General features: G+C 43.4%; 1 protein-coding gene across 2 annotated transcripts in view; it reads right to left on the reverse strand.

Annotated features, from left to right (window-relative positions):
* Positions 1–3,919: 3,919 nt before the first annotated feature.
* The window catches only part of CTTN (cortactin), a 70,507-nt gene continuing 51,759 nt past the window's right edge, over positions 3,920–22,667 (reverse strand). Inside the window, exons 10-17 of one of the 2 annotated variants that reach the window (XM_040328119.1) lie at positions 21,726–21,836; positions 19,425–19,480; positions 16,875–16,944; positions 14,052–14,200; positions 13,529–13,639; positions 11,390–11,525; positions 8,271–8,342; positions 3,920–4,791 (exon numbers count right to left, since the gene is read on the reverse strand). In XM_040328119.1, the coding sequence (XP_040184053.1) occupies positions 4,655–4,791; positions 8,271–8,342; positions 11,390–11,525; positions 13,529–13,639; positions 14,052–14,200; positions 16,875–16,944; positions 19,425–19,480; positions 21,726–21,836 (842 nt within the window). In that variant the 3' untranslated portion in view covers positions 3,920–4,654. The remainder of the gene's footprint in view (positions 4,792–8,270; positions 8,343–11,389; positions 11,526–13,528; positions 13,640–14,051; positions 14,201–16,874; positions 16,945–19,424; positions 19,481–21,725; positions 21,837–22,667) is intronic. The other variant, XM_040328120.1, reaches the window with a different exon arrangement.

A 22,667-nucleotide genomic window follows, 5' to 3' on the forward strand; every position in this document is an offset into this window, starting at 1 on the left:
AACAAATAGACAAAAATAAGACTTAAAAAACCCAACCCTGTCTGTTACTCCCCCCCACCCCAAACCCCAGGGACTGAGAATAATTTTTCAGCTTTTCAGATACAATAAGCACCACAAGCCCCTGAATAGTTGGTCCAAAAGTCCTGTTTAAATGTCAGAGAGAGTAACAGTTTGAAAGGTTTACCAATAAAAGAAAATCGGGATATGTAGCTCTCCCCTTAGGCTGTAACAATACAAAGAACCGCCATTGGAGGGTCTCACAGCTTCTAAAAGGAATTATTTCCCCCCCCCTCCCCCAATAATAAAATTTTACAGCAAGCTGCTTGCAAAAAATGGGTTATCCCCACAAAAATCACTTGGCAAAAGGGGTTTTATTTGGTCGATAGTACAAAGCTGTAAAACCTCCCACCTTCGTAAGAGGAGACTGGGTGTCTATTCGTAATGCGGGCAATCACTGAAAGAGGGCATGGATTACAAAACCTTGGATCCCTTTAGAAGCCACGCACATCTGTGATGCCGTCACGTGAGGGTTTCATCCGAAAAATGCGTCATCTCTAATGGGGCCAGTGCAATCCCCATCCATTTTCTGTTTGGGATGGTCTGCTCGGCGGTGTATTTGTTCTGCAATTTTAATTTTAAAGAAAAAAAAAAAAAAAAAACACAAAAAAAAACTGGTGTGATGTTGCAAAAAAAAAAAAAAAAAAAATGCAGACTTTGGCCTCTCTAAAAGCTCTGAACTATTGGGGTTCCAGTTGGTAAAATAAAAACACACACAATCATCCTTATGTACCCAAGTGCAGATAGTAAAGATCATACAAATTCTGATTGGCTGCTATAGGCAAAATATTTTTTTTTAAAGCGGGAGTTCACCCGAAAAACAATTTTTAACATTAGATTGATGCTCATTTTGTGAAGGGGAATGGGGTGTTTTTTTTAATCGAAGCTGTACTTACCGTTTTAGAGAGCGATCTTCTCCGCCGCTTCCGGGTATGATCTTCGGGACTGGGCGTTCCCATTTGATTGACAGGCTTCCGACGGTTGCATACATCGCGTCACGAGTAGCCGAAAGAAGCCGAGCGTCGGTGCGGCTCTATACGGCGCCTGCGCTCGACGTTCGGCTACTCGTGACGCGATGTATGCGACCGTCGGAAGCCTGTCAATCAAGTAGGAATGCCCAGTCCCGAAGACCATATCCGGAAGCGGTGGAGAAGATCGCTCTCTAAAACGGTAAGTACTGCTTTGATTTTAAAAAAAACACCCGATTCCCCTTCACAAAATGAGCATCAATCTAATGTTAAAAATTACGTTTTTGGGTGAACCTCCACTTTAAGGATTTAATTAACCTTAGGAAATTCACAACACAAAATGGCTACAATGTGCTGTAATCCAGAGACGCCAGTCAGAAATCCAGGCCAAATGCGACTTTTAGATCGGGGTTACTGCACACTTTGCTGCTCTAATATTCCGATCATGTACAGTTCTGGAGGATTGTAACAGCCAAAAGGTAGAGCATGGCATCCCGAAGAATGAGTGCCATATTACGAAAAAAAGAAGAGCAATGGCCTCTTTGTAGGAGAATGTAAAAACAAAATACTTGACCCCTTACCATCAACCATATGATACATCTGTATAAAGCAACAGGCTCAGAGTTTTAACGCATGGTTCTATAGTTTGCCATTTTCGTAATACTGGGAGGAAACGGACTGAACCATATAAAAATAAAAGAGCAGCATATAGAATAAGCCACAGTCAGGACTGCACCTATATAGGGGAGGTTCACGGTGGACATTACAGGTTGATGCCAATGGCCTCTTGTTGGTGCAAAGTGTCTGGATAGGGCAATTAACAGACATCCACGAAAACCTACTTTCTCTTCAAAATGAAGTGGATCACTTTAGAAGCAAAGAAAAGAAAAACCGTTAAAAACCGACCACTCCACCGGTAGAGCTCTTGTAGCCGAGCTCAGGAAAGCGATGCCGTTTATGGGCTCTTCACAGGCAGCTGTAGCTGGTGGTGCACATTAGGGCATGACCACATGGCATCCCGACACTCACATTCTTATTTTTTAAAAAGTGGATGTAGTACTGCATAAAGTTCAATATTGTCTAGGCATAGATGGCTGTATAGTACACATGGGACAGGATAATGAAAACTACAGGAACAGGGGGGCGCACACTGCAAGATGTGCTTTTCTCCCTAGATCCATTACGTCTCTCTTTAAAGGGGTTGTAAAGGTTTGTTTTTTTTATTTTCTAAATGGATTCCTTTAAGCTAGTGCATTGTTGGTTCACTTACTTTTTCCTTCCATTTCCCTTCTAAATGTTTTTTTTCCCCCTTGTCTGAATTTCTCACTTCCTGTTCCTCCTCAGTAATCTTGCCCCCATCATCGGAGCCGTTCTGGCTGGGGGTTAGTCAGCCAGAACAGCTTACTGAGGAGGAACAGGAAGTGAGAAATTCAAACAAAGAAAAAATAACATTTAGAAGGAAAATGGAAGGAAAAGGTAAGTGAACCAACAATGCACTAGCTTAAGGGAACCTATTTAGAAAATAAAAAAACAAATCTTTACAACCCCTTTAAGACCCGTTTATGGGCAAACATTAAAGCGGGTGTAACATTACATTAAGCTCCATTCTGACATTGACTGTACGCTGATGTTTTTTTTTTTATTTGCCGTACATACCGTTATATCTTTATTTTCCCCCCTGGCTTACGGGTATGAATCCTGCGGGACTGGGCGTTCCTATGCACAGGCATATTGATTGACGTATGACATAAGCTTCCTCCTGTCGCATACGGCCGCGTCACGAGTTGCTGGAAGAAGCCGAACGTTGGTGCGCAGGCGCCGTATAGAGCCGACTCGCAGTCTTTTGGCAACTCGTGACGCGGCCGTATGCGCCGGGGGAAGCTTATGTCATACGTCAATCAATAAGCCTGTGCATAGGAACGCCCAGTCCCGCAGGATTCATACCCGGAAGCCAGGGGGGGAAATAAAGATATAGCGGTATGTACGGCAAATAAAAAAAAAAAAGATACAGTCAATGTCAGAATGGAGCTTAAAGTGGATGTAAACCCCAAAATTTGTATTTATTTTTTTGATGTCACAATGTAGAGTATAAGATTTCCTATCATCTGTGCCCAGTCTTGCCACACAGAGTTAATCCAGCTCTGAGCAATCCTCTTTTAATGTTCAGTGAAAATTAACAGAATTCCAGATAAAAACTTGCCAAAATATAAAGGCCGTTTCTCTGTTCTTGCTTTGTGTTACAGGTTATTTACATATCTAGAGCTTGGGCATGTTTATCATATGTTATGTTTATCATAATATGAGGTGATCCAAAGTTCATTGTATATTACCAGGATGTGTAAATAACCTGTAACACAAAGCAAGAACAGAGAAACGGACTTTATAATTTGGCAAGTTTTTATCTGGAAGTCTGTTAATTTTCACTGAACATTAAAAGAGGATTGCTCAGCACTGGATTAACTCTGTGTGGCAAGACTGGGCACAGATGATAGGGAATCTTATACTCTACATTGTGACATAAAAAAAAAAAAAAAAAAAAAAAAAAATTGGGTTTACATCCACTTTAATGTAATGTTAAAAATTTGTTTTTAGGGTGAACCCCCGCTTTAAATCCGTTTTGGATGGTGTAGGGAAAGATTAGAATGTCTGTGTCCTTATTTCTTGTACTTCCTGCCTAATGGATGTCAGACAGATCGAGAAGTGGTGTGCAACCTAGGGTGTCAGACGCAGCCGACAATTAAGGAACCCCCCCCCCTCAACAGGGCACAGGCAGGGATACAAATACATATTTAGTAATGTGGGGTTTAAGATTCAGATCTCCTTTCTGGACTTATTTTGCAATCTGTGGTTTCCTGTCCAGGAGATGGGTGCCAGAAAGACATAAGTCTTCCCTGCGGGGACACAAAATCTTCTTACAGAAACCAGTCCCCTAGTTGAGTACACCGCATTTAGAGCCAGAAAGAAATCGTAACCCTTGCCCATAACCTAAAACTAAAATGTTTTAATGAGATTTAAGCTCTAAGTGTACCATAAAACCACCTATGTAATGTTCACAGTTCTATTCTACTCCCATCTCCTACCTTATATTTTAGCAGAAACAAAGGTTATCCATCCCAAACCCTAAGAGGTCAGATGTACTGGATTAAAATCAAGCACATGTATTTACTGATAAAAACTATGAGGTGTGAACGGTGCCTGCTGTACACGGTGCCTGCTGTACACGGTTACCCAGCTGCCACCTGTGAAACCCACCCGACAGCAAAAGAATGCCCTTGCTCATTAATCAGCTCCGGTCAAACATCTCAAGTAAAGGCACGCCTGGCATTAAAGGGGTTAACAGCCTTTAAAATGCATTTTGCCAGCTTGCAGCAGTCAGCTGCGTTTTAAAAGCCTGATAAAAATTTACTAGAAAAACCAAAAAAATTATAATCTGCAAAAACACTGTTCCCTCGCCAAAAGAAAAGAAAAAAAAAATAAAGTATCATGATTTGTAGTGTAAGAATCCAGCTCGGGTAATTATGGCAACAATTCTTTGTAGAGAGTGCGCAAAACAGCGCCTTGCTGCAGCGCCACCAAGCAGAGAGCTGCGACGCAGGATCTTCTCGTAGGGACAACAGATGACGGATGTCTTACTGCCGGAGTTCCACATAATTAGCCGGGAAGAGCCCATATCGTTCCTTGCACATCCCTCTCCACCATCCCTCATCAATCATCTCAATGTTCGTGATTATATCATCTGGGTCGAAGGAGATCTCGTCATCACCAGCTGCGACAGAAAAAAAAAGAAAGCTTTTATTCACTGTACGACAATTATCTCAAACAAGTCAGTAAACTGGAGAAAAAGATTTACCCCCCTTCATGACCAGGCCATTTTTTGTGATACGGCACTGCATTACTTTAACTGACAACACAGCACCCAAATAAAACGTATGTACTATCCCCCACAAATAGAGATTTTATTGGTGGTATTTGACCACCTCTGTGGTTTTCATTTTTACTTTCCGCTATTAAAAATAAAATAAAAAAATCGAATTTAATCATCATCAATTTAGTGCAAAATGTATTCCGCTACATGTTTTTGGTAAAATCAAAAATATACCAACAAGCGTATATGGATTGGTTTGCCTAAAAGTTAGTGGCCCAGATTCTCAAAGGGCTTGCGACGGCGCAACGCAATGTACGCCGTCGTAAGTCCTAATCTGGGCCGTCGTATCTATGCGCCCGATTCTTAGAATCAGTTACGCATACATAACCATTAGATCCGACAGGCGTAAGGCTCTTGCGCTGTCGGATCTTAAATGCATTTTTTTTTTCGCCGCTAGGTGTCGCCTCATTCGTTTTCCCCGTCGAGTATGCAAATTAGCTAGATACGCGAATTCCCGAACGTACGGTCGACGCAGTGAAGTTACGACGTTTACGTTAGGTTTGCGCGGCGTAAAGTTGCCCCTGCTATACGAGGGGCAACCAATGTTAAGTATGGCCGTCGTTCCCGCGTCGAAATTTAAAAATGTACATTGTTTGCGCAAGTCGTCCGTGAATGGGGCTGGACGCCATTTACATTCACGTCGAAACCAATGACGTCCTTGCGACGTCATTTGGAGCAATGCACCCTGGGATATTTTACGGACGGCGCATGCGCAGTACGTTCGGCGCGGGAACGCGCTTAATTTAAATGCTTCACGCCCCCTACCCGGCTAATTTGAATTACGCGGGCTTGCGCCGGGTGATTTACGCTACGCCGCCAACTTTACAGGCAAGTGCTTTGTGAAAGCACTTGCCTGTAAAACTTGCGGCGGCGTAACGTAAATGACAAACGTTACGCTGGCGCACAGATACGCCGGATATACGAGAATCTGGCCTATAGTGTCTACAACATGGGTGCTCAACCTGTGGCCCTCCAGCTGTTGCGGAACTACAAGTCGCATCATGCCTCAGCCTTGAGGAGTCATGCTTGTAACTGTCCACCTTGCAATGCCTCATGGAACTTGTAGTTCTGCAACAGCTGGAGGGCCACAGGTTGAGCACAAATGTTCTACATACTATGGGATAGATTTATGGAAATAATTTATTTTTACTAGTAATGGCGGCGATCAGAGACTTAAAGCAGGGCTGCGATATTGCAGAGAAATCGGACACCCAACGCTTTTTTGGGAACCAGTAACACCAATACAGTGATCAGTGCTAAAAGTATGCACAGTCACTGAATTAATGACACCGGCAGGGAAGGGTTTAACAAGGGCGATCAACGGGTTAAATGTGTGGTCGACATGCGTTACTGTGTGCGACGCTTTTAACAAGCAATTTGGTGTTTTTTACTTCCTGCTTTGCTGTCATTAGAGAGCCGATCACCAGTCTTGCTCACCAACCCCACACTTGCTACATACAGGTCGCGGGGGGCTTTGCGGCTTCCCCTTCTCCTCCCGACCAATCCGGTCTTAGGACCCTCTTCCTGTCCCGATTGGACGGGAAAAGATGAAATCGCCTTTCCCTACATCAGGGAACAGACGATCAGGGACACTGCCACTGTGAAGAACGGGGAAGGTGTGTTTACACACATCTCTCCGCGTTCTTCAGCTCCTGTGACCGATCACGGGACACCGGCGGTGATCGGGTCCGCGGGTCCCACGGCCACGGACCAAGTCCCGCGATCACAGAGCTCCGGGCCGGGTCGCGCACGCACTTAAAGGGGACATACAGATACGTGCCTGTGCCCAGCCGTGACATTCTGCCGACGTAAATGTGCAGGAGGCGGTCCTTAAGTGGTTAACGAGTGAACTAAGTATTTGACCCCTTCGCAAAACATGACTTAGTACTTGGTGACAATCACAGAGGTCAGACATTTCTTGTAGTTGGCCACCAGGTTTGCACACATCTCAGAAGGAATTTTGTCCCACTCCTCTTTGCAGATTCTCTCTAAGTCAATAAGGTTGCGACGTTTGGCAACTCGAACCTCCAGCTCCCTCCACATTTTTTATGGGATTAAGGTCTGGAAACTGACTAGGCCACTCCAGAAACTTATTGCGCTTCTTCTTGAGCCACTCCTTTGCACCTTGGCTGTGTGTTTTGGGTCATTGTCATGCTGGAATACCCATTTTTCAATGCCCTGGCTGAGGGAAGGAGGTTCTCGCCCATGATTTGACGGTAAATGGCCCCACCCATCGTCCCTTTGATGCAGTGAAGTTCTCCTGTCACCTTAGCAGAAAAACACCCCCAAAAGCATAATTTTTTTCACTTCCGTGTTTAACGTGGAGATGGAGTTTTTGGGGTCATAGGCAGCTTTCCTCCTCCAAACACGAAGCGTTGAGGCCAAAAAAAATGATTTTGGTCTCATCTGACCACAAAACTTTCACCCAGTCCTCCTCTAAATCATTCAGATGTTCATTAGCAAACTTCAGACGGGTCTGTACGATTAGAGCAGGGGGGCCGTGCAGCTGCTGCAGGATTTCAGTCCTTCACTGTGTAGTGTGTTACCAATTGTTTTCTTGGTGACTATGGTCCCAGCTGCCTTGAGATCAATGACAAGATTCTCCCGTGTAGTTCTGGGCTGATTCCTCACCGTTCTCATGATCATTGAAACTTCACAAGGTGAGATCTTGTATGGAGCTCCAAAGTGAGGGAAAGTGACAGTTATTTTGTGTTTCTTCCATCTGCGAATAATCGCACCAACTGTTGTCACCCTCTCACCAAGCTGCTTGGCGATGGTCTTGTAGCCCATTCCAGCCTTGTGTAGGTCTACAATCTGTCCCTGACATCCTTGGACAGCTCTTTGGTCTTGGCCATGGAGGAGAGATTGGAATCTGATTGATTGCTTCTGTGGACAGGTGTCTTTTATACAGGTAACAAGCCGAGATTAGGAGCACTCCCTTTGAGTGCTCCCCAATCTAAGCTTGTTACCTGTATAGAAGACACCTGGGAGACAGAAATCTTGCGGATTGATGGGGGATCAAATGCTTATTTCTCTCATTAAAATGCAAATCAATTTATAACTATTTTGAAATGCTGTTTTTGTGGATAGTTTTGTTATTCTGTCTCTCACTGTTAAAATAAACCTACCATTAAAATTATAGACTTATCACTTGTCAGTGGGCAAATGAACAAAATCAGCAGGGGATTAAATACCTTTTTTCCCTCATTGTAGGTAGGTGTGTTAAGGGGTGGGTTGTGTGTCAGCTTCAAAAATGTCAATACAGGAGGGGTTTCTGCATATTGCCCATCCTCACACATGAGTCACGGACATGAACCTACCTGCTTGATAATCATACAAAGCAATAGCTGTGAGTCCCAGGTCACTGTCATACTCCGCATATGTGTTCTCCACTGAAAAGAGGATACAGAATATTACACAGATATCACTTACAGCAAAAGACTGAACATGAACAGACATTTCATTTAGCAACAGGCACATCAGTTACAAGATCACATGTTGATAAACACCGTGTTTAGTTTGAGGTGGCAGGTCACATCTAAAAGAGCAAAAACAAAAAACACACACACACACACACACACAAACACTAATGCAGTGATTTTGCATCAACCTTTTTGCTCCAATTCAAGCAGAAATAAAAATGTCTAAAGCCAAAACTTTTTCCTTTTAGATACATTAAGAAACGGTTCAAACCCCTAACCCATGTGTGTTTTTGTACAACCTGTGCCCTCCTTAAAGGCTCTTTCACATGGGCGGCCTGTTCAGGTCCGCCTGCCAGTTTTTTAGGCGGACCTGAACGGGCGCTCTGTGCTCTTCTATGGAGCCGCGGATGTCAGCGGTGACATGCCCGCTGACATCCGACCCGCCAAAGTGCGACGGAGGAAAAACCTACTTTTCCATCCGTCTGGCGGATCGGATTGGATGAACACGGACAGACGGTCCATGTTCATCCGATCCCCCCCATAGGGGAGAGCAGAGAAAAGACAGGGCGGTCCCTGCACAGTGTGCGGGGACCGCCCTGTCATCCGCCGGCTCAGCGGGGATCAACGGAGCGATCCCCGCTGAGCAAGCGGAGGTTCACGGGGCGGATTATTACTGATCCGCCCCATGTGAAAGGGGCCTTAGGGAGATTTTTCTGTATACATAACCAGAAGTGAGGGAAACTCCTAGACAGTTGATATATTCCCATTACACTTGTTCCCGAGTAAAGCTTTGACTAAAATGAATCCATAGTGTGCCGACTGCATATTTTTTTTTCCTCATATTTATAAAAATTAACTGAAAATGTACACACAGGATCTACTTATAGAACATTCCCTGGACCAATGTCAAAAACATTCTACTGGCCTGCATGGATTTACCCGGGAGTAGTTTCTCAAATATTATTATCTAAAAGATAGTCAGCTCCACCTAGTGGCCAAAACACAGTATTTTTAATTCCCAATTGCAGTATTAAACCACTTCAGACCCAGAAGGATTTACCCCCTCAATGACCAGGCCATTCTTTGCGATATGGCACTGCATTACTTTAACTGACAGCTGCGCGGTTGTGCGACATTGTACCCAAATAAAATTGATGTCCTTTTTTTTACCCCCATAGAGCTTTCTTTTGGTGGCATTTGATCACCTCTGCCGTTTGTTTTTTCCCTATAAACAAACAAAGACTGACAATATTGAAAATAATTATATATTAATTATATATACCCCCCTGGATTCTATGGTATTGGGGTAACCTGTCCGAAATGACGCCTGCAGATAGCAGAGGAAAAAGAAAGCAGACAGAAATCACACTAGGTGCTTTGGACTGGGACTAGTACACACTATAGAGCAGTGGTTGTCAACCTTCTAGTGCCGTGACCCCTTGATAAAATTTCCCAAGTTGAGGGAAACAGTAAAATAATTTTTGTAGCATGGGTTGTCAGCACCCAAGGCAAGACAAGTAATTTGCGCCCCTAACCCACAGACATTTAGCTCTTCCAGAGTCCTTTTAATGGCAACTCTAATCACAGGTAGTGTTACTCACTGTCTCCAGCTCTGTGGTGTCTCGTAGCAGTGACACCTATGCCGAAATCAGGAGATGGCGTCTCCTCCAGCCCCTCCCACTTCACATTACTCTCCAGTCAGCTGACCTCTAGTCTTTGCCCCCCAGCCATGCCGTGAACTGAATGGGCGCCTACGAAGAGGCTGAGTGGGCGGCCGCGGGCTCCGGGAACAACCCAGCTGGGCGGCCGCAAAAAGGCTGGGAGAGCTGTGCGGGCTTCAAGGAACAGCCCAGGACGCGGTGACCCCTGGCAAATCTTTATTCGACCCCCAGGCTGAGAACCACTGCTATAGAGGGATATGCTTAGTTCATTTTTCAATTAAGAGATTTTCAAACAACTTAAAGCCAAAGTCAGATACAAAACTGGCTTTTTCTTTCAATGACGTATTTTCTTTAGGTTTGTTTGGAACTGCTGACAGTCATGGAGAATGATAGGGCTGATCCATGGAAACTGGTACAAAAAGGGATTTGGAGCGGGTTCCAATAGCGGCTAATCAGGCTTCCTTTTTATCTTCTGGGAATTGATTTGGCTGGAATAGGCAAAATCTTCTTGTGTGATATTCAATTGCATGAAAATATAAAAACGTATGCCGTTCTGGGACTAGATCTTTCAGAAAACCATATTGCTTTATGGCACAGGTGTCAAAGACAAGGTCCGCGGGCCAAATCCGGCCCTCCAGGCCATTTCATGTGGCCCTCTCACCTTTCCTTCAGCTGCAGGAGAGCTCCAGCCCTCCTCTGGTCCTCCTCCAGACCCTTACTTTTTGCCTTTAAGCAATGCATCCAGCTTCTTCCCAGCAGCAGCACTGTGATGTAAGGGAGAGCGGGGGACTCAACTTCTGATGGTGGGGTGGCTCTTGACATCTAATGTAAGGGGAGGGGATGCGCTGGACATCTAATCTTACAGATACAACCGGCCCTTTTGAGGGCAATCATATTGCTGATGCGGCCCACCATGACATTGAGTTTAACACTCTTGCTTTATGGTAAACTATGCTGACAATTTTCCTACTTTACTCTAAACATTTTATATACAGTAAAACCTTGGTTTGCGAGCATAATTCGTCCCAGAAACATGCTTGTAAACCAAAGCACTTAAAGCATTTTTTTTTTTACAGGGTATAGGTATAAGTGTAGCAATAAGTTGCTAAATGTTGTATTTTCATTAAATGTAACCATATTGCTACACTTAGAGGCTCCTCTCTTTTATACACAGTTGTGACATGACGCTACTCTTACATCAAGACATCGCTTGTATATCAAGGCAAAATGTATTAAAACATTTTGCTTGTCTTGCAAAACGCTTTCAAACCAAGTTACTCTCAAACCAAGGTTTTACTGTATTTGCAAACTTATATAGTAGCTTTATTTTGGTGCACACTAGACACCATGCATTACCATCTTGATAATCTGCGGTGTCGTAAACGGCTTCGGTTTCTGGCTCCTCTTTTTTAGGAGTCTCGGCTTCCTGGTATAACGGTTCAGGCTCAGCTCTGGCTTTTGGTTGTTCTTTCTCATATAATGGGGCAGCATCCTGCAATGGAATAAAAACAAACATCATCAATTCTTGAAGAATCATTTGGATATCGGTCATGTAATGTAAATGAATCCGTATAATTTGATACATTTAAAGTAAAACCAAAGCCCCAACTTTTTTTGGGATAGAACACGGAAATATTTTAGTCTTTGCCAATCTTCATGGCCCCATTATCACTTGTTGGGGACAATTCCCGTTAGGCCTCATACACACTATAGGATAGCCAGAGGACAACGGTCTGAAGGACCGTTTTCATCGGTCCAAACCGATCGCGTGTGGGCCGAATAGGTTATTTTACCTTCGGTTAAAAAAATAGGAACTTGCTTTAAAAATGAACCGATGGACGCCTAACCTATAGGTCAAAACCGATCGTTCGTATGCAAAAGCATTGGTTAAAAACCCACGCATGCTCAGAATCAAGTCGACGCATGCTTGGAAGCATTGAACTTCGTTTTTTTCAGCACGTCGTTGTGTTTTACGTCGTCGTGTTCAGACACGATCGGTTATTTAGCCTATGGTGTGTAGGCGTCACAGACCATCAGTCAGCTTCATCGGTTAACCCAAGACAAAGGTCCTTCAGACCGTTGTCCTCTGGCTATCCTATCGTGTGTACGAGGCCTCAATGTCATCTTGTCATGAACAACTTCAATACTGGGCACTTTCACCCCCCTTTCTGTCCAGGTAAATTTTCAGCGATGTCACACTGTACCTATATGACATTTTTATATTTTTTTTGAGACAGATAGTGCTTTCTTTTGGTGGTATTTAAGGATGAGCTCTGGCGTGTTTGCATAGAACACGTGCAGAGCCCACCAGGAAGTGTGCACGGCACTGCGCTAATAACAGCCAGGGAGACATTTCACGATCCCTGCAGGCGAGCATCAGGACAATGTCTCCCTGGCTGTGATTAGCACAGCACCGTGCACACTTTCTGGCGGGCTCTGCACGTGTTCTATGCGAACACGCCAGAGCTCATCCTTAGTGGTATTAATCACCACTTGTTTTTCTATTTTTTGCTAAACAAATGAAAAAAGACCAAAAAAATAAAAAAATAAAAGTTCCTAGTTTCAGTTATAACATTTTGTAAAGTAGTAAATTTTTCGTGCACTGACGAAGGTGTATGGATATGTGCTGATGAGGCAGCATTAATGGGCACTGATAGGCGGGACGCTGATGATCAATGCCTCGATTATATGTGTAAACCTTGTGCAGACAGCCTTGCCGGTTATCCTTTCCTCACTAAGTCGTTAAATATACCCCAGACTCCTATGAGCAGAGTCACCAGTCCTAGGGCCCATTCACACCAAGTTGTTGTGGTAATAAGAGTTACCTTATCACAATGACATGCACCATATTTTGGTGCCACACCGCAACTTAGTGCATTGACATCATGTGTTGTGCTGACAAATCAGCTGTTGACAAGACCTGTGCCTACAGTCACACTGGAAACAACAACAACATTAAAAGTCCCATTTACACCTAGACAGTTCACATTGTTGTCAATCAAGCCCTGATGAAGAGGGCACTTGGACCCTCGAAACATGTTGAATACTTTTTGGATCATCCCCTAATCATTTAAAAAAAAAAAAAAAAAAAAAAAAAATTGTATCTGGACCTCGTAGTAGTGGTGTGGCGCTTCAATTTCCATTTTTTTTTACACTGCATGGCAATGTATTTCCATTGGAGTACCATTCAAGTGAACAGTACCACATCACACCAAAACATGCAATGAAGTGTGCATTACCGCAACATCATAGTATGAAAAGGTTCTCTAGCATGAAAGCTTCACTGACACATGGAAACAAATACTAAAGTATGCTGCTATAGTTCTGTCTGTAATGTGCTCAGACATGAGTTTAGGGTTCCACCGCCTACCGGTACTCTACAGATAAAACAAGTATTATAGGCACCAATGTAAATTCTCCGGGAGATTTCAGTTTACCGAAACAAAAGCGCCTGCATATAAATAACCCATGTAGATGGCCTTATTCAATTCTCACCTCATATACAGGACTTTCTGGGGCCTTTTTAATTTCTGGGGCCTTTTCAATCACTTCTCTGGTTCTGGGGGAAGCTGGAGGAGGAGAAGCAGGTTTGGCTTTTTCTTGCTCCTGAATATGTGGTGGTAAAAAAAAACAAAAAAAAAAAAACACAAAGTTAAAACAAGCTCAAACAATATTCCATCTGAACAGGTGGGTACTTTATTTTTTCTGCAATTTATGGCCACAGATTGCCAGGTATCCTGTCCCCCCTCCCCCCAAAAAGGTGCCATTGTGCCAATGAGCAGAAGTTCCACTTTATTATCACTTTAGAATTAAACAATGCCTATATATAGTTTTTAAAGACCACCTTTGGTGATATACTGCACAGTAGTATTACAAAAAAAATATATTTTTTTGGATGCATCAATAGACAAAATTGACAACGGCATGTATTGAACCCCAATGTTCACAACTGGTTAATCAATTAACTCAAAAAATACAAATACATTCCTTTTCAGTCTGTATAAAGTTCTACACTGACCTCAATTTTCCTGCGGGCCTGTTCTTGTTCATTCTTCTCCTGTGCCATCCTCTGTGCCCTCTCAAACTCTGCCTTCTTCCGATCCTCCTGCTCTTTGTCTTTTGCAAAGTTTTCAAAGTTTGCCCGGATGTCGCTGGCTTTATTTCCCTCTGTAAAACATACACAGTAATTGTGGGTCTAACCACTTAAAGCGGAGTTCCACCCAAAAGTGGAACTTCCGCTTAATCCACTCCTCGCCCCCTTACATACTACATTTGGCATGTAATTTTTTTTTTTGGGGGGGGGGGGGGTGTGGGTCCTTCAGGAGGAGTGGGACTTCCTGTCCCACTTCCTCCTTCCGCCCAGGGGCTGCAAAAGCAAATAGTCTAATCACCTTTTGGCAGCCCTTCCTTGTAGGCGACCGACTGGGACACGCGACAGGTCCCAGGCGATCGCCTGTCCAATCGAATGGCGCATGCGCAGTGGGTGCCTGGCCGTGAAGCCGAAAGCTGTCACGGCCGGGTGCCTACACTTAGAATGAAGACGCCGGCCGGAGAGGGGGGGGGAGGAGCGGAGCACCGGCCGGCGCGTTGCTGGAACGTGGAGCAGGTGAGTGTATGTTTATTAAAAGCCAGCAGCTACACTTTTTGTAGCTGCTGACTTTTAATAAACATTAAAAAAGAGTGGAACACCCCTTTAAGCCCAGCGGCATGACTATATACGTCCTATTTTTGAAGAGGGATATCTCAGTAACGGCAGCAGCTGCTGCCACAACCAAGATATCCATCTCTTCAGGCGCCGGTCCTTTAAACGATAATGGTGGTCTGTGTGGTGGATTCGCTGCGAGATCACCGTTATCGGTGGCGGGAGAGGGCCCCCCCTCCCACGCCCTCCGCCGATTACCGGAGCCGTTGGCAGCCGCGAAGGGAAATCGGGTCCTGTTTAGTTGGGATACGAGTGAGGGCAAGATGGCCCCCACCCGTCTCCATAGCATAGTAGGGCGGAAGCGACATAAAAACGTCACTTCCGACCATGCTTCTTAAAGGCACATTTTCCTGTTGTAATTTTTTTCAAATGACAATTTTTTTTCCCTTTGCATTTAAGTCTAAATATGAGATCTGAGGTCTTTTTGTCCCCAGATCTCATATTTAAGAGGACCTGTCATGCTTTTTTCTATTACAAGGGATGTTTACATTCCTTGTAATAGGAATAAAAGTGACCCAATTTTTATTTATTTTTTTAAAAACAGTGTAAAAATGTATAAAATGAAAAGAAAACAAAAAAAAAAAATTTTTTTTTTTAAAGCGCTCCGTCCCAACGAGCTTGCGCGCAGAAGCGAACGCATATGCGAGTAGCGCCTGCATATGAAAACGGTGTTCAAATCGCACAAGTGAGGTATCTCCGCGATCGTTACAGCGAGAGCAAGAATTCTAGCTCTAGACCTCATCTGACTCAAAAGATGCAACCTGTAGAATTTTTTAAATATCGCCTATGGAGATTTTTAAGGGTAAAAGTTTGACGCCATTCCACGAGCTGGCGCAATTTTGAAGCGTGACATGTTGGGTATCATTTTACTCGGCGTAACATTATCTTTCACGATATAAAAAAGAAATTGGGCTAACTTTACTGTTGTCTTATTTTAATTAAAAAAAGTTCATTTTTTTTCCAAAAAAAGTGCGCTTGTAAGACCGCTGCACAAATACGGTGTGACAAAAAGTATTGCAATGACCGCCATTTTATTCCCTAGGGTGTTAGAAAAAATATATATAATGTTTGGGGGTTTCAAGTAATTTTCTAGCAAAAAAAAAAAGTGTTTTAATCTTGTAAACACAGAGTCTGAAAAACAGGCAAGGTCCTCAAGTGGTTAAGAAACCAGCAGGGTCCAATTATTTGACATATCTAGAATATGATGTAAAGTGCATCCAGGAAGTATTCACGGCGCTTTATTTTTTCCACATTTTGTTGGGCATTCCTATACTTTAAGCCTCATAGCTGTATATCTGCAAGGTGAGATCATCTAAAAAAACTGATGACTGCTCATCTCACTAGATTTAAGATGGCCATAAATAAATCGAAATTAGGAGGGTTGGGCAGGGACTGGTAGAATTTCTATTCATCTATGGCCATTCCTGTTACGACACCTCTCAAATGGGACTGTTGGTAAAATTTCATTCGGCTGCAGCGCTTTACCGCCGACGTCTTAGTGTGAAAGTGCCCTTAGTGTTGACATACCAATGTCAGTGTGGAGACCACAGGATGCATTGCCTCCTAGGGTGACAAGGTTGCTCCTGCTCAGGAAGCAGTGTCACCTTTAGACCCCTTTCATAAAGAGGCGTTTTTCAGGCGCTAAAGGGCTACAAACAGCACCTATAAAGCACCTGAAAAAACGCCTCCCCAATGTGAAAGCCTGAGGTGCTTTCACACTGGGCACTGCACTGGCAGGACAAAAAAAAAAAAAGTCCTGCAAGCAGCATCTTTGGGGTGGTGGAGGAGCAGTGAATCCCGCCCCTGCCCATAGAAATGAATGGGCAGCGGTGCTACACAGGCTCATTTAACCCTTTCTTCAGCCACTAGCGGGGGGTTAAAAGTGCTCCGCTAGCGGCTGAATGGCGCAGCTAAAATGACAGTAAAGCGCCACTAAAACTAGTGGCGATTTACCGCCAATGCTGCCCTGTATGAAAAGGGCTCTTAGGCTGTTGGTTTGCAAACCGGAAGAATCACCAATTAAAATGAAAAGCGACGAACAAGTGGGGGTAATTAATTGTATTCATTTCAGAAGTACACTGACAGACAAGTACAGTACCACAGCCCATATCTAAGGATAGACAAATTGTTATTACATACCGGCTTCCACTGGTCGAGTTCTTTGGTAACTTGGGGCTACTTTCTCTATATCTTCAAAGGTTGCCGCCGCCTGTAAAAATGTAAAACATAGGTAATATATGTATTCTCTTTAACACATACAATGCAAACCATACATTAGGCCCTCGGGCCGCAGTTTGGAGACCCCTGGTCTAGTTTATGGAGTACATAATGAAAGCAAAAAGAAAATAAAGTATGCAATCATGACTTTAAAACAGACATAATGGATGATGATGAAACTGACCCATGAAGCAATTGTGGCAATATTTCTACAACTCTACTTAAAGCGGTGGTTCACCCTCCATAGCAGCATTTTAGCATAAAATGAGGCATAGTAGCGCGAGCTACAGTATGCCGGTCTTGATTTTTTTATCCCCGTACTCACAGTGCAATCGTACATTGAAGATTCCGTCTCCCCGCGGGGAATGGGCGTTCCTATCCAGATGGAGGATGATTGACGGCCGGCTCTGGCACGTCACACTCCCCGAAGACAGCCGGAGTAGGTCTCGGCTCTTCACGGCGCTATACGGCGCCTGCGCACAGACTATGCGCAGGCGCCGTGAAGAGCCAAGCCTATTTCGGCTATTTCCGGAGAAGCGCGACGTGCCAGAGCCGGCCGTCAATCATCCTCCGTCTGGATAGGAACGCCCATTCCCCGTGGGGAGTCGGTATCTTCAATGTACGATTGCACAGTGAGTACGGGGATAAAAAAATCAAGACAGGCATACTGTAGCTCGCGCTACTATGCCTCATTTTATGCTAGAAAAAATGTTTTTTTTTTTTTTTTTTTGTTTATAGGGTGAACCCCCGCTTTAAAAGGGCCTCTATGTGTGCACTCACACCTACAAATACACCAAGCACCGATTACACATGAGAACTGTAGAGGGGGTTCCCAGCGATTAGAAAAGGCAGCCCCATTGAATGCAACCAATCGTGGTCACCTGCATGGAAATTGCTCATGCAGCCATCACATACATAGAGCAGGGAAGGGTTAGAGCCTGTAAATAATGGTAACAAAGATAAATCCGCCCTGTGTTCCCACCACTGCGCTTATGAGCAAATAGTGGTAATCAAATTTGCAAAAGAGTGAAGCAGCTACTTAAAAAACAAACAAAAAACAAAACTGTAAAAAACATTCTAAAACCCTAAAATTAGTGTAATAAAATATAAGCAGCGCTGTAAACAATGCAAGATGAAATATCCATTTTCACAGGTATTCAAAAATAATGCCAATGTCCATAAACATCACCATGTGACAAAGGTGAATATGTGCACCTTGGGTCGGCCGCAACCAATATACTCGGTTTTCGGTTCATCTCTGAACGAGTGTTTGCTGTGCAGAGTATTGCTCTATTTTTTGAGATTCATGCGAGTGCTATATTTGAAGATTTTAGTGTGTTCACTCAAAGAAGGTGCGCGCTGCGATCCCCCAGTATTCACGGCGCATGCACCGAAACGCGATGCATTCAAGTCCTGTGACGTCATTCCTCCCTCACGCCGTTGCTTCCCAGAGTGTGCTCCAGCCCTCCATCTGGTCACTGCACGCCATACCCGGAAATCCTCGGTGTTTGAACAGGCACTTGCGCATCTCCACACAGCATACAGCAGATGTGCATTATCGAAATACACAGCAGCTACTGCTTCAGGGACTTCACTACAGCGGCTGAGACACTGACTGTCCTCTGGACCCCAACTAGATGCCTGTACACAGTAACTACCATGTGAGTGCTTTGATGCTGTTTGTTCATTAAAGTTTGCAGTTTTTCTAAGTGGCGCCTGTTTTTGTTGTTTTCTCTATTGCATGTTTGGAGTTCGGCTTCAGCTCCCCATACAAGGCTGCCCAGAAGATAAGACTGTCTCTCTCACTCCAGAGCTTTTTGCTCAAAAGGACTTTTATTTGATATTTGCTACATCCTCTATTTAAGAGTGCGCCATTATTGTATATAATTTGTTGTTGTTTGCAGGTATTGCCCGTCCAGACATTTTAGCATTGTTTTTAATTTACCCAACCTTTCCCGTTCTTGAACAGGCACTCTTTCTAGCATTTACAATAAAAGGCATTAGGGTGAAACATGTTAAGGTAACAGTATCCTCCAGTCACCACCCCCCATACTTAAGTGTTCACTCAGTCCAGTGTTGTGCCTGTCTATCGGCTCTCCCGGGGTTTGCTGAGGCATTGGAGCCATTGGCCCCTGCTGCTGTCAGTCAAATCCTGTGAGGAGAGCGCGGGGGGCAGGATCAAAGCTGCTCTGTCTGTTTCTATAGACGCAGGCAGCGCAGCTCGGGATCAAGTGGCTTCCTTTGGTGGCACACCGAGAAGAAGAGGAGAAAAGCGTGCCAATGGAGACCTGAGAAGAGGAGGATCGGGGCTGCTCTGTGCAATTCCACTGCACAGAGCAGAGAAGAAATATATCATGTTTGTTTAAAAAAAAAAAAATTGTACTTTACAATCATTTTAAGCATTAGGTCTCCTTCCTTCAGTCACACATCAAAAGCACAAATAATATTTTTTTCTGTAATATATGAAGATACCTTATCCATTCGATCTTTCTGTACACCATATTTTCCACCGAATCCCTTGGAGTAATCTATAAGCATATTGGCAAATAGGAGTGTTAATTGAAAAAAAGAAAAGGAACACATTTTAAATAATAAAGGAAAAAAAAAGAGTTTTCCCAGATCAAATTGGCTTACATTTGAAACAGACTGCTGCAAGGGGAAGTCTTACTGGCTGGTACATTTAAGGCATAGTAATGCCTGCCATACAGACAATTGTAAGCAAATTGGGTGATTATAAATAAGAGGAACTAACAAGTTTGTGATGAAACGTCAGAACTATGGACAGCGAGGGGGCTATACAGCACTATAGCAAGCAAGATCAGGTAAGCACCCGTTTTATATAGCTTTACAGTGCTTGCCATGGTAACTTATTTGGAAACAAATGTATTTTTAGAGTAAACTTGTCAAAGAGAAACACCGAGTGCCATTTCTGCCCTTTCCTCCCAAAAATGCTAGCCTGCCTGGCTGTCATGCAGACCCCTCTAAAAAATGTTCAATCACCTACCGAGGACAAGTATGGACCCCTGACTTATCTGCACAACTTGTTCTTGACCTTAAATGGATTGATTTACTAACTGGAGCGCTCAGAATCGGTGTTGTGCATGCTAGGCAATCAGCTTTTAACATCAGTTGTTTTTTAACAAAGTTTGACAATAAAATCTGGAAGCCGATTGGTTTCTATGCAGAGTTGCACCAGATTATGCCCTCTCCAGTTTTAATTAATCTCCCCCAACGTGTGAAAAAAGTTATTGGCATTTAGATAAAAAGGTAATCAACAATGGCAGTCCCAATTGAGAGCAGTTTACTTTAACCACTTTAGCCCCGTTTTACCCCCTCAATGACCAGGCCATTTTTGGCGATACAGCACTTTGACAATTGCGTGGTTGTGCGACGTACTCAAATAATTCCCCCCCCCCCCCACACACTTTATTTTGGTGGCATTTGATCTCCTCTGCAGTTTTGATTTTTTGCGATTTAAACAATAATAATTTGACAGTTTTGAGAGAGAAAAACTTTTTTTCTTTCTGCTATAAAAGATATCCCCTTTTTTCTTTGCTTCTCTTTTCTATTTCCTTTCGCTATATAAAAACAATGTGGTGGTTCCCTGCCCAGTAATGGGTCTGCATAGATATTCCTTAGCCGAAATTCGAAATCTCAGGGTTTAGGAGTAGATATTCCTTAGTAGTAGATGTAGATGCATAGATATTCCTTAGTAGTAGATGTAGATGCATAGATATTCCTTAGCCGAACAGCTCCGACGCCCCCGCACCTCTGGCCAAATGCGGTACTGCACACCACTCGTATTGCGAAACTCTCATTAACCGCAATTCAAGGTTCCACTGTACACGTTTACTTAAATACTATTTTGAAGGTCATCCTGTGTGCTGACCATCCCTTTCCTTACTCTGGTATGTTGAAGGCGTCCACAGCATCAAGTTCTGAGCACCAGGCAGAGTATTTATGTGGGAAGATTGTAGAGCCTTTACACCCATTTTCCTTCGGGCGCCAACAATGAATTAGCCATTGAAGCTTAGAGGCATTGTCATGCCCTCAAGCATTACCTGCCATTATTGGAGGGCTCCCTTCCCTGCAGCGGGCACTGGCTGACACAAGGGAGAAAAGTTGACTGGAGTGGGCTGAAAAAAGGCAAGTATACAGTGTTTTTTTTTTTTTAATACACGGGTTAGTCAATATATCTGTTAGGAGGAGGAAGGGGACGGTTTAAGAGTAGTTAGAGTTATTCCGGAATTCTACTTTAACCATGCAGATTAGGGGCCTGCGTCAAATGGCTTTGACACATTAAACAGCAACTGTTTGACAATTCGAGATGCTTTCGAAATCATTCAGAATTGACTGGTGCATTTGACTTGTAGTTGACCAACTTCTGACCTGCTTCATGCAGGTATTGCATTGGTAAACTTGTATTGGAATGCAAAACCAATTTGAAGTCTACAAAAGTCCATTGACACAAGTCCCGACTAAATCATCACTGCCCTGGAACACAGTTGCATTCAAGATATCGGCACCCAATATATGAATCTGCATTTCCACAGAAAGTGTTTTTCCTTCTTTTTTTTTTATATACAAGTCAATTTAGCAAAGGTTGCAGGAAAGCCTGTAAACTTAAAATGAATTCATGTATAACCCCTACTATTACCAATGTTTGTTAGTGTTAAAGGCCCATCACACAGTAAAGAGTAGAACAGCCAGTAGACATGAGAAGGTAGGACAAGGACAGACAAAAACACAGAATGATTGGACATTACAGAATACCTTTTTGGGATTCATGTAGCTGCAGTTTCTCTTGGTGATCCCAGCCAAGTGCACACTTGTCTTGTCTGTCTGTCTGCACACCAAACTTTCCTCCAAACCCTTTCACATAGTCTACACACACAGAAATCCACGAGCCATTAAACAGAAATGAGAGACACCCCATGCACAATTGACAGGTTATGAATTACTGATGTGTGCTGCTTAGTACTTCATATTAGGAAGGCAACAAGTTTTAGGCTGATCGAGTGAAATGGAAATTGCACATGTTGAAACATCTGGAATTATGGATTACTTCAAAAAAGAAAAAAGCACTGAAAATGGGAAAATGTTTGCAATGAAACATAATGGTGAGTGTTAAGGAAACTTTAAAGTGGATGTAAACCCTCTCCTATACCCAGTGAAGTGAACAGCCTCAGATGACACAAATCTCCCTACATAAGTTTTACATGTATATCTGCCGTCTTCACCTTTATATATTCTTTAGAAAGTGCACATCATGTTACAGATTTTCTCTTCCTGTTCAGCACTGGGAGTGGATTACTGGCATACAGCCAAGACAGATGATTGGAGGAAAGGCACACGCCCCCTCTCCTCATTTGCAAAGGAATTAATGTGAAGAGCTGTGGTCTGAATGGAGCAGCCCTCTGCTAGTCTACAGGGCGGGCCATTTATATGGATACACCTTAATAAAATGGGAATGGTTGGTGATATTAACTTCCTGTTTGTGGCACATTGGTATATGTGAGGGGGGAAACTTTTCAAGATGGGCGGTGACCATTTTGAATCCAACTTTTGTTTTTTCAATAGGAAGAGGGTCATGTGACACAAACTTATTGTGAATTTCACAAGAAAAACAATGGTGTCCTTGGTTTTAACGTAACTTTATTCTTTCATGAGTTATTTACAAGTTTCTGGCCACTTATAAAATGTGTTCAATGTGCT

The sequence above is a fragment of the Rana temporaria genome, chromosome 11 (genome assembly GCF_905171775.1).
Source record: "Rana temporaria chromosome 11, aRanTem1.1, whole genome shotgun sequence".
NCBI lineage: Eukaryota > Metazoa > Chordata > Amphibia > Anura > Ranidae > Rana > Rana temporaria.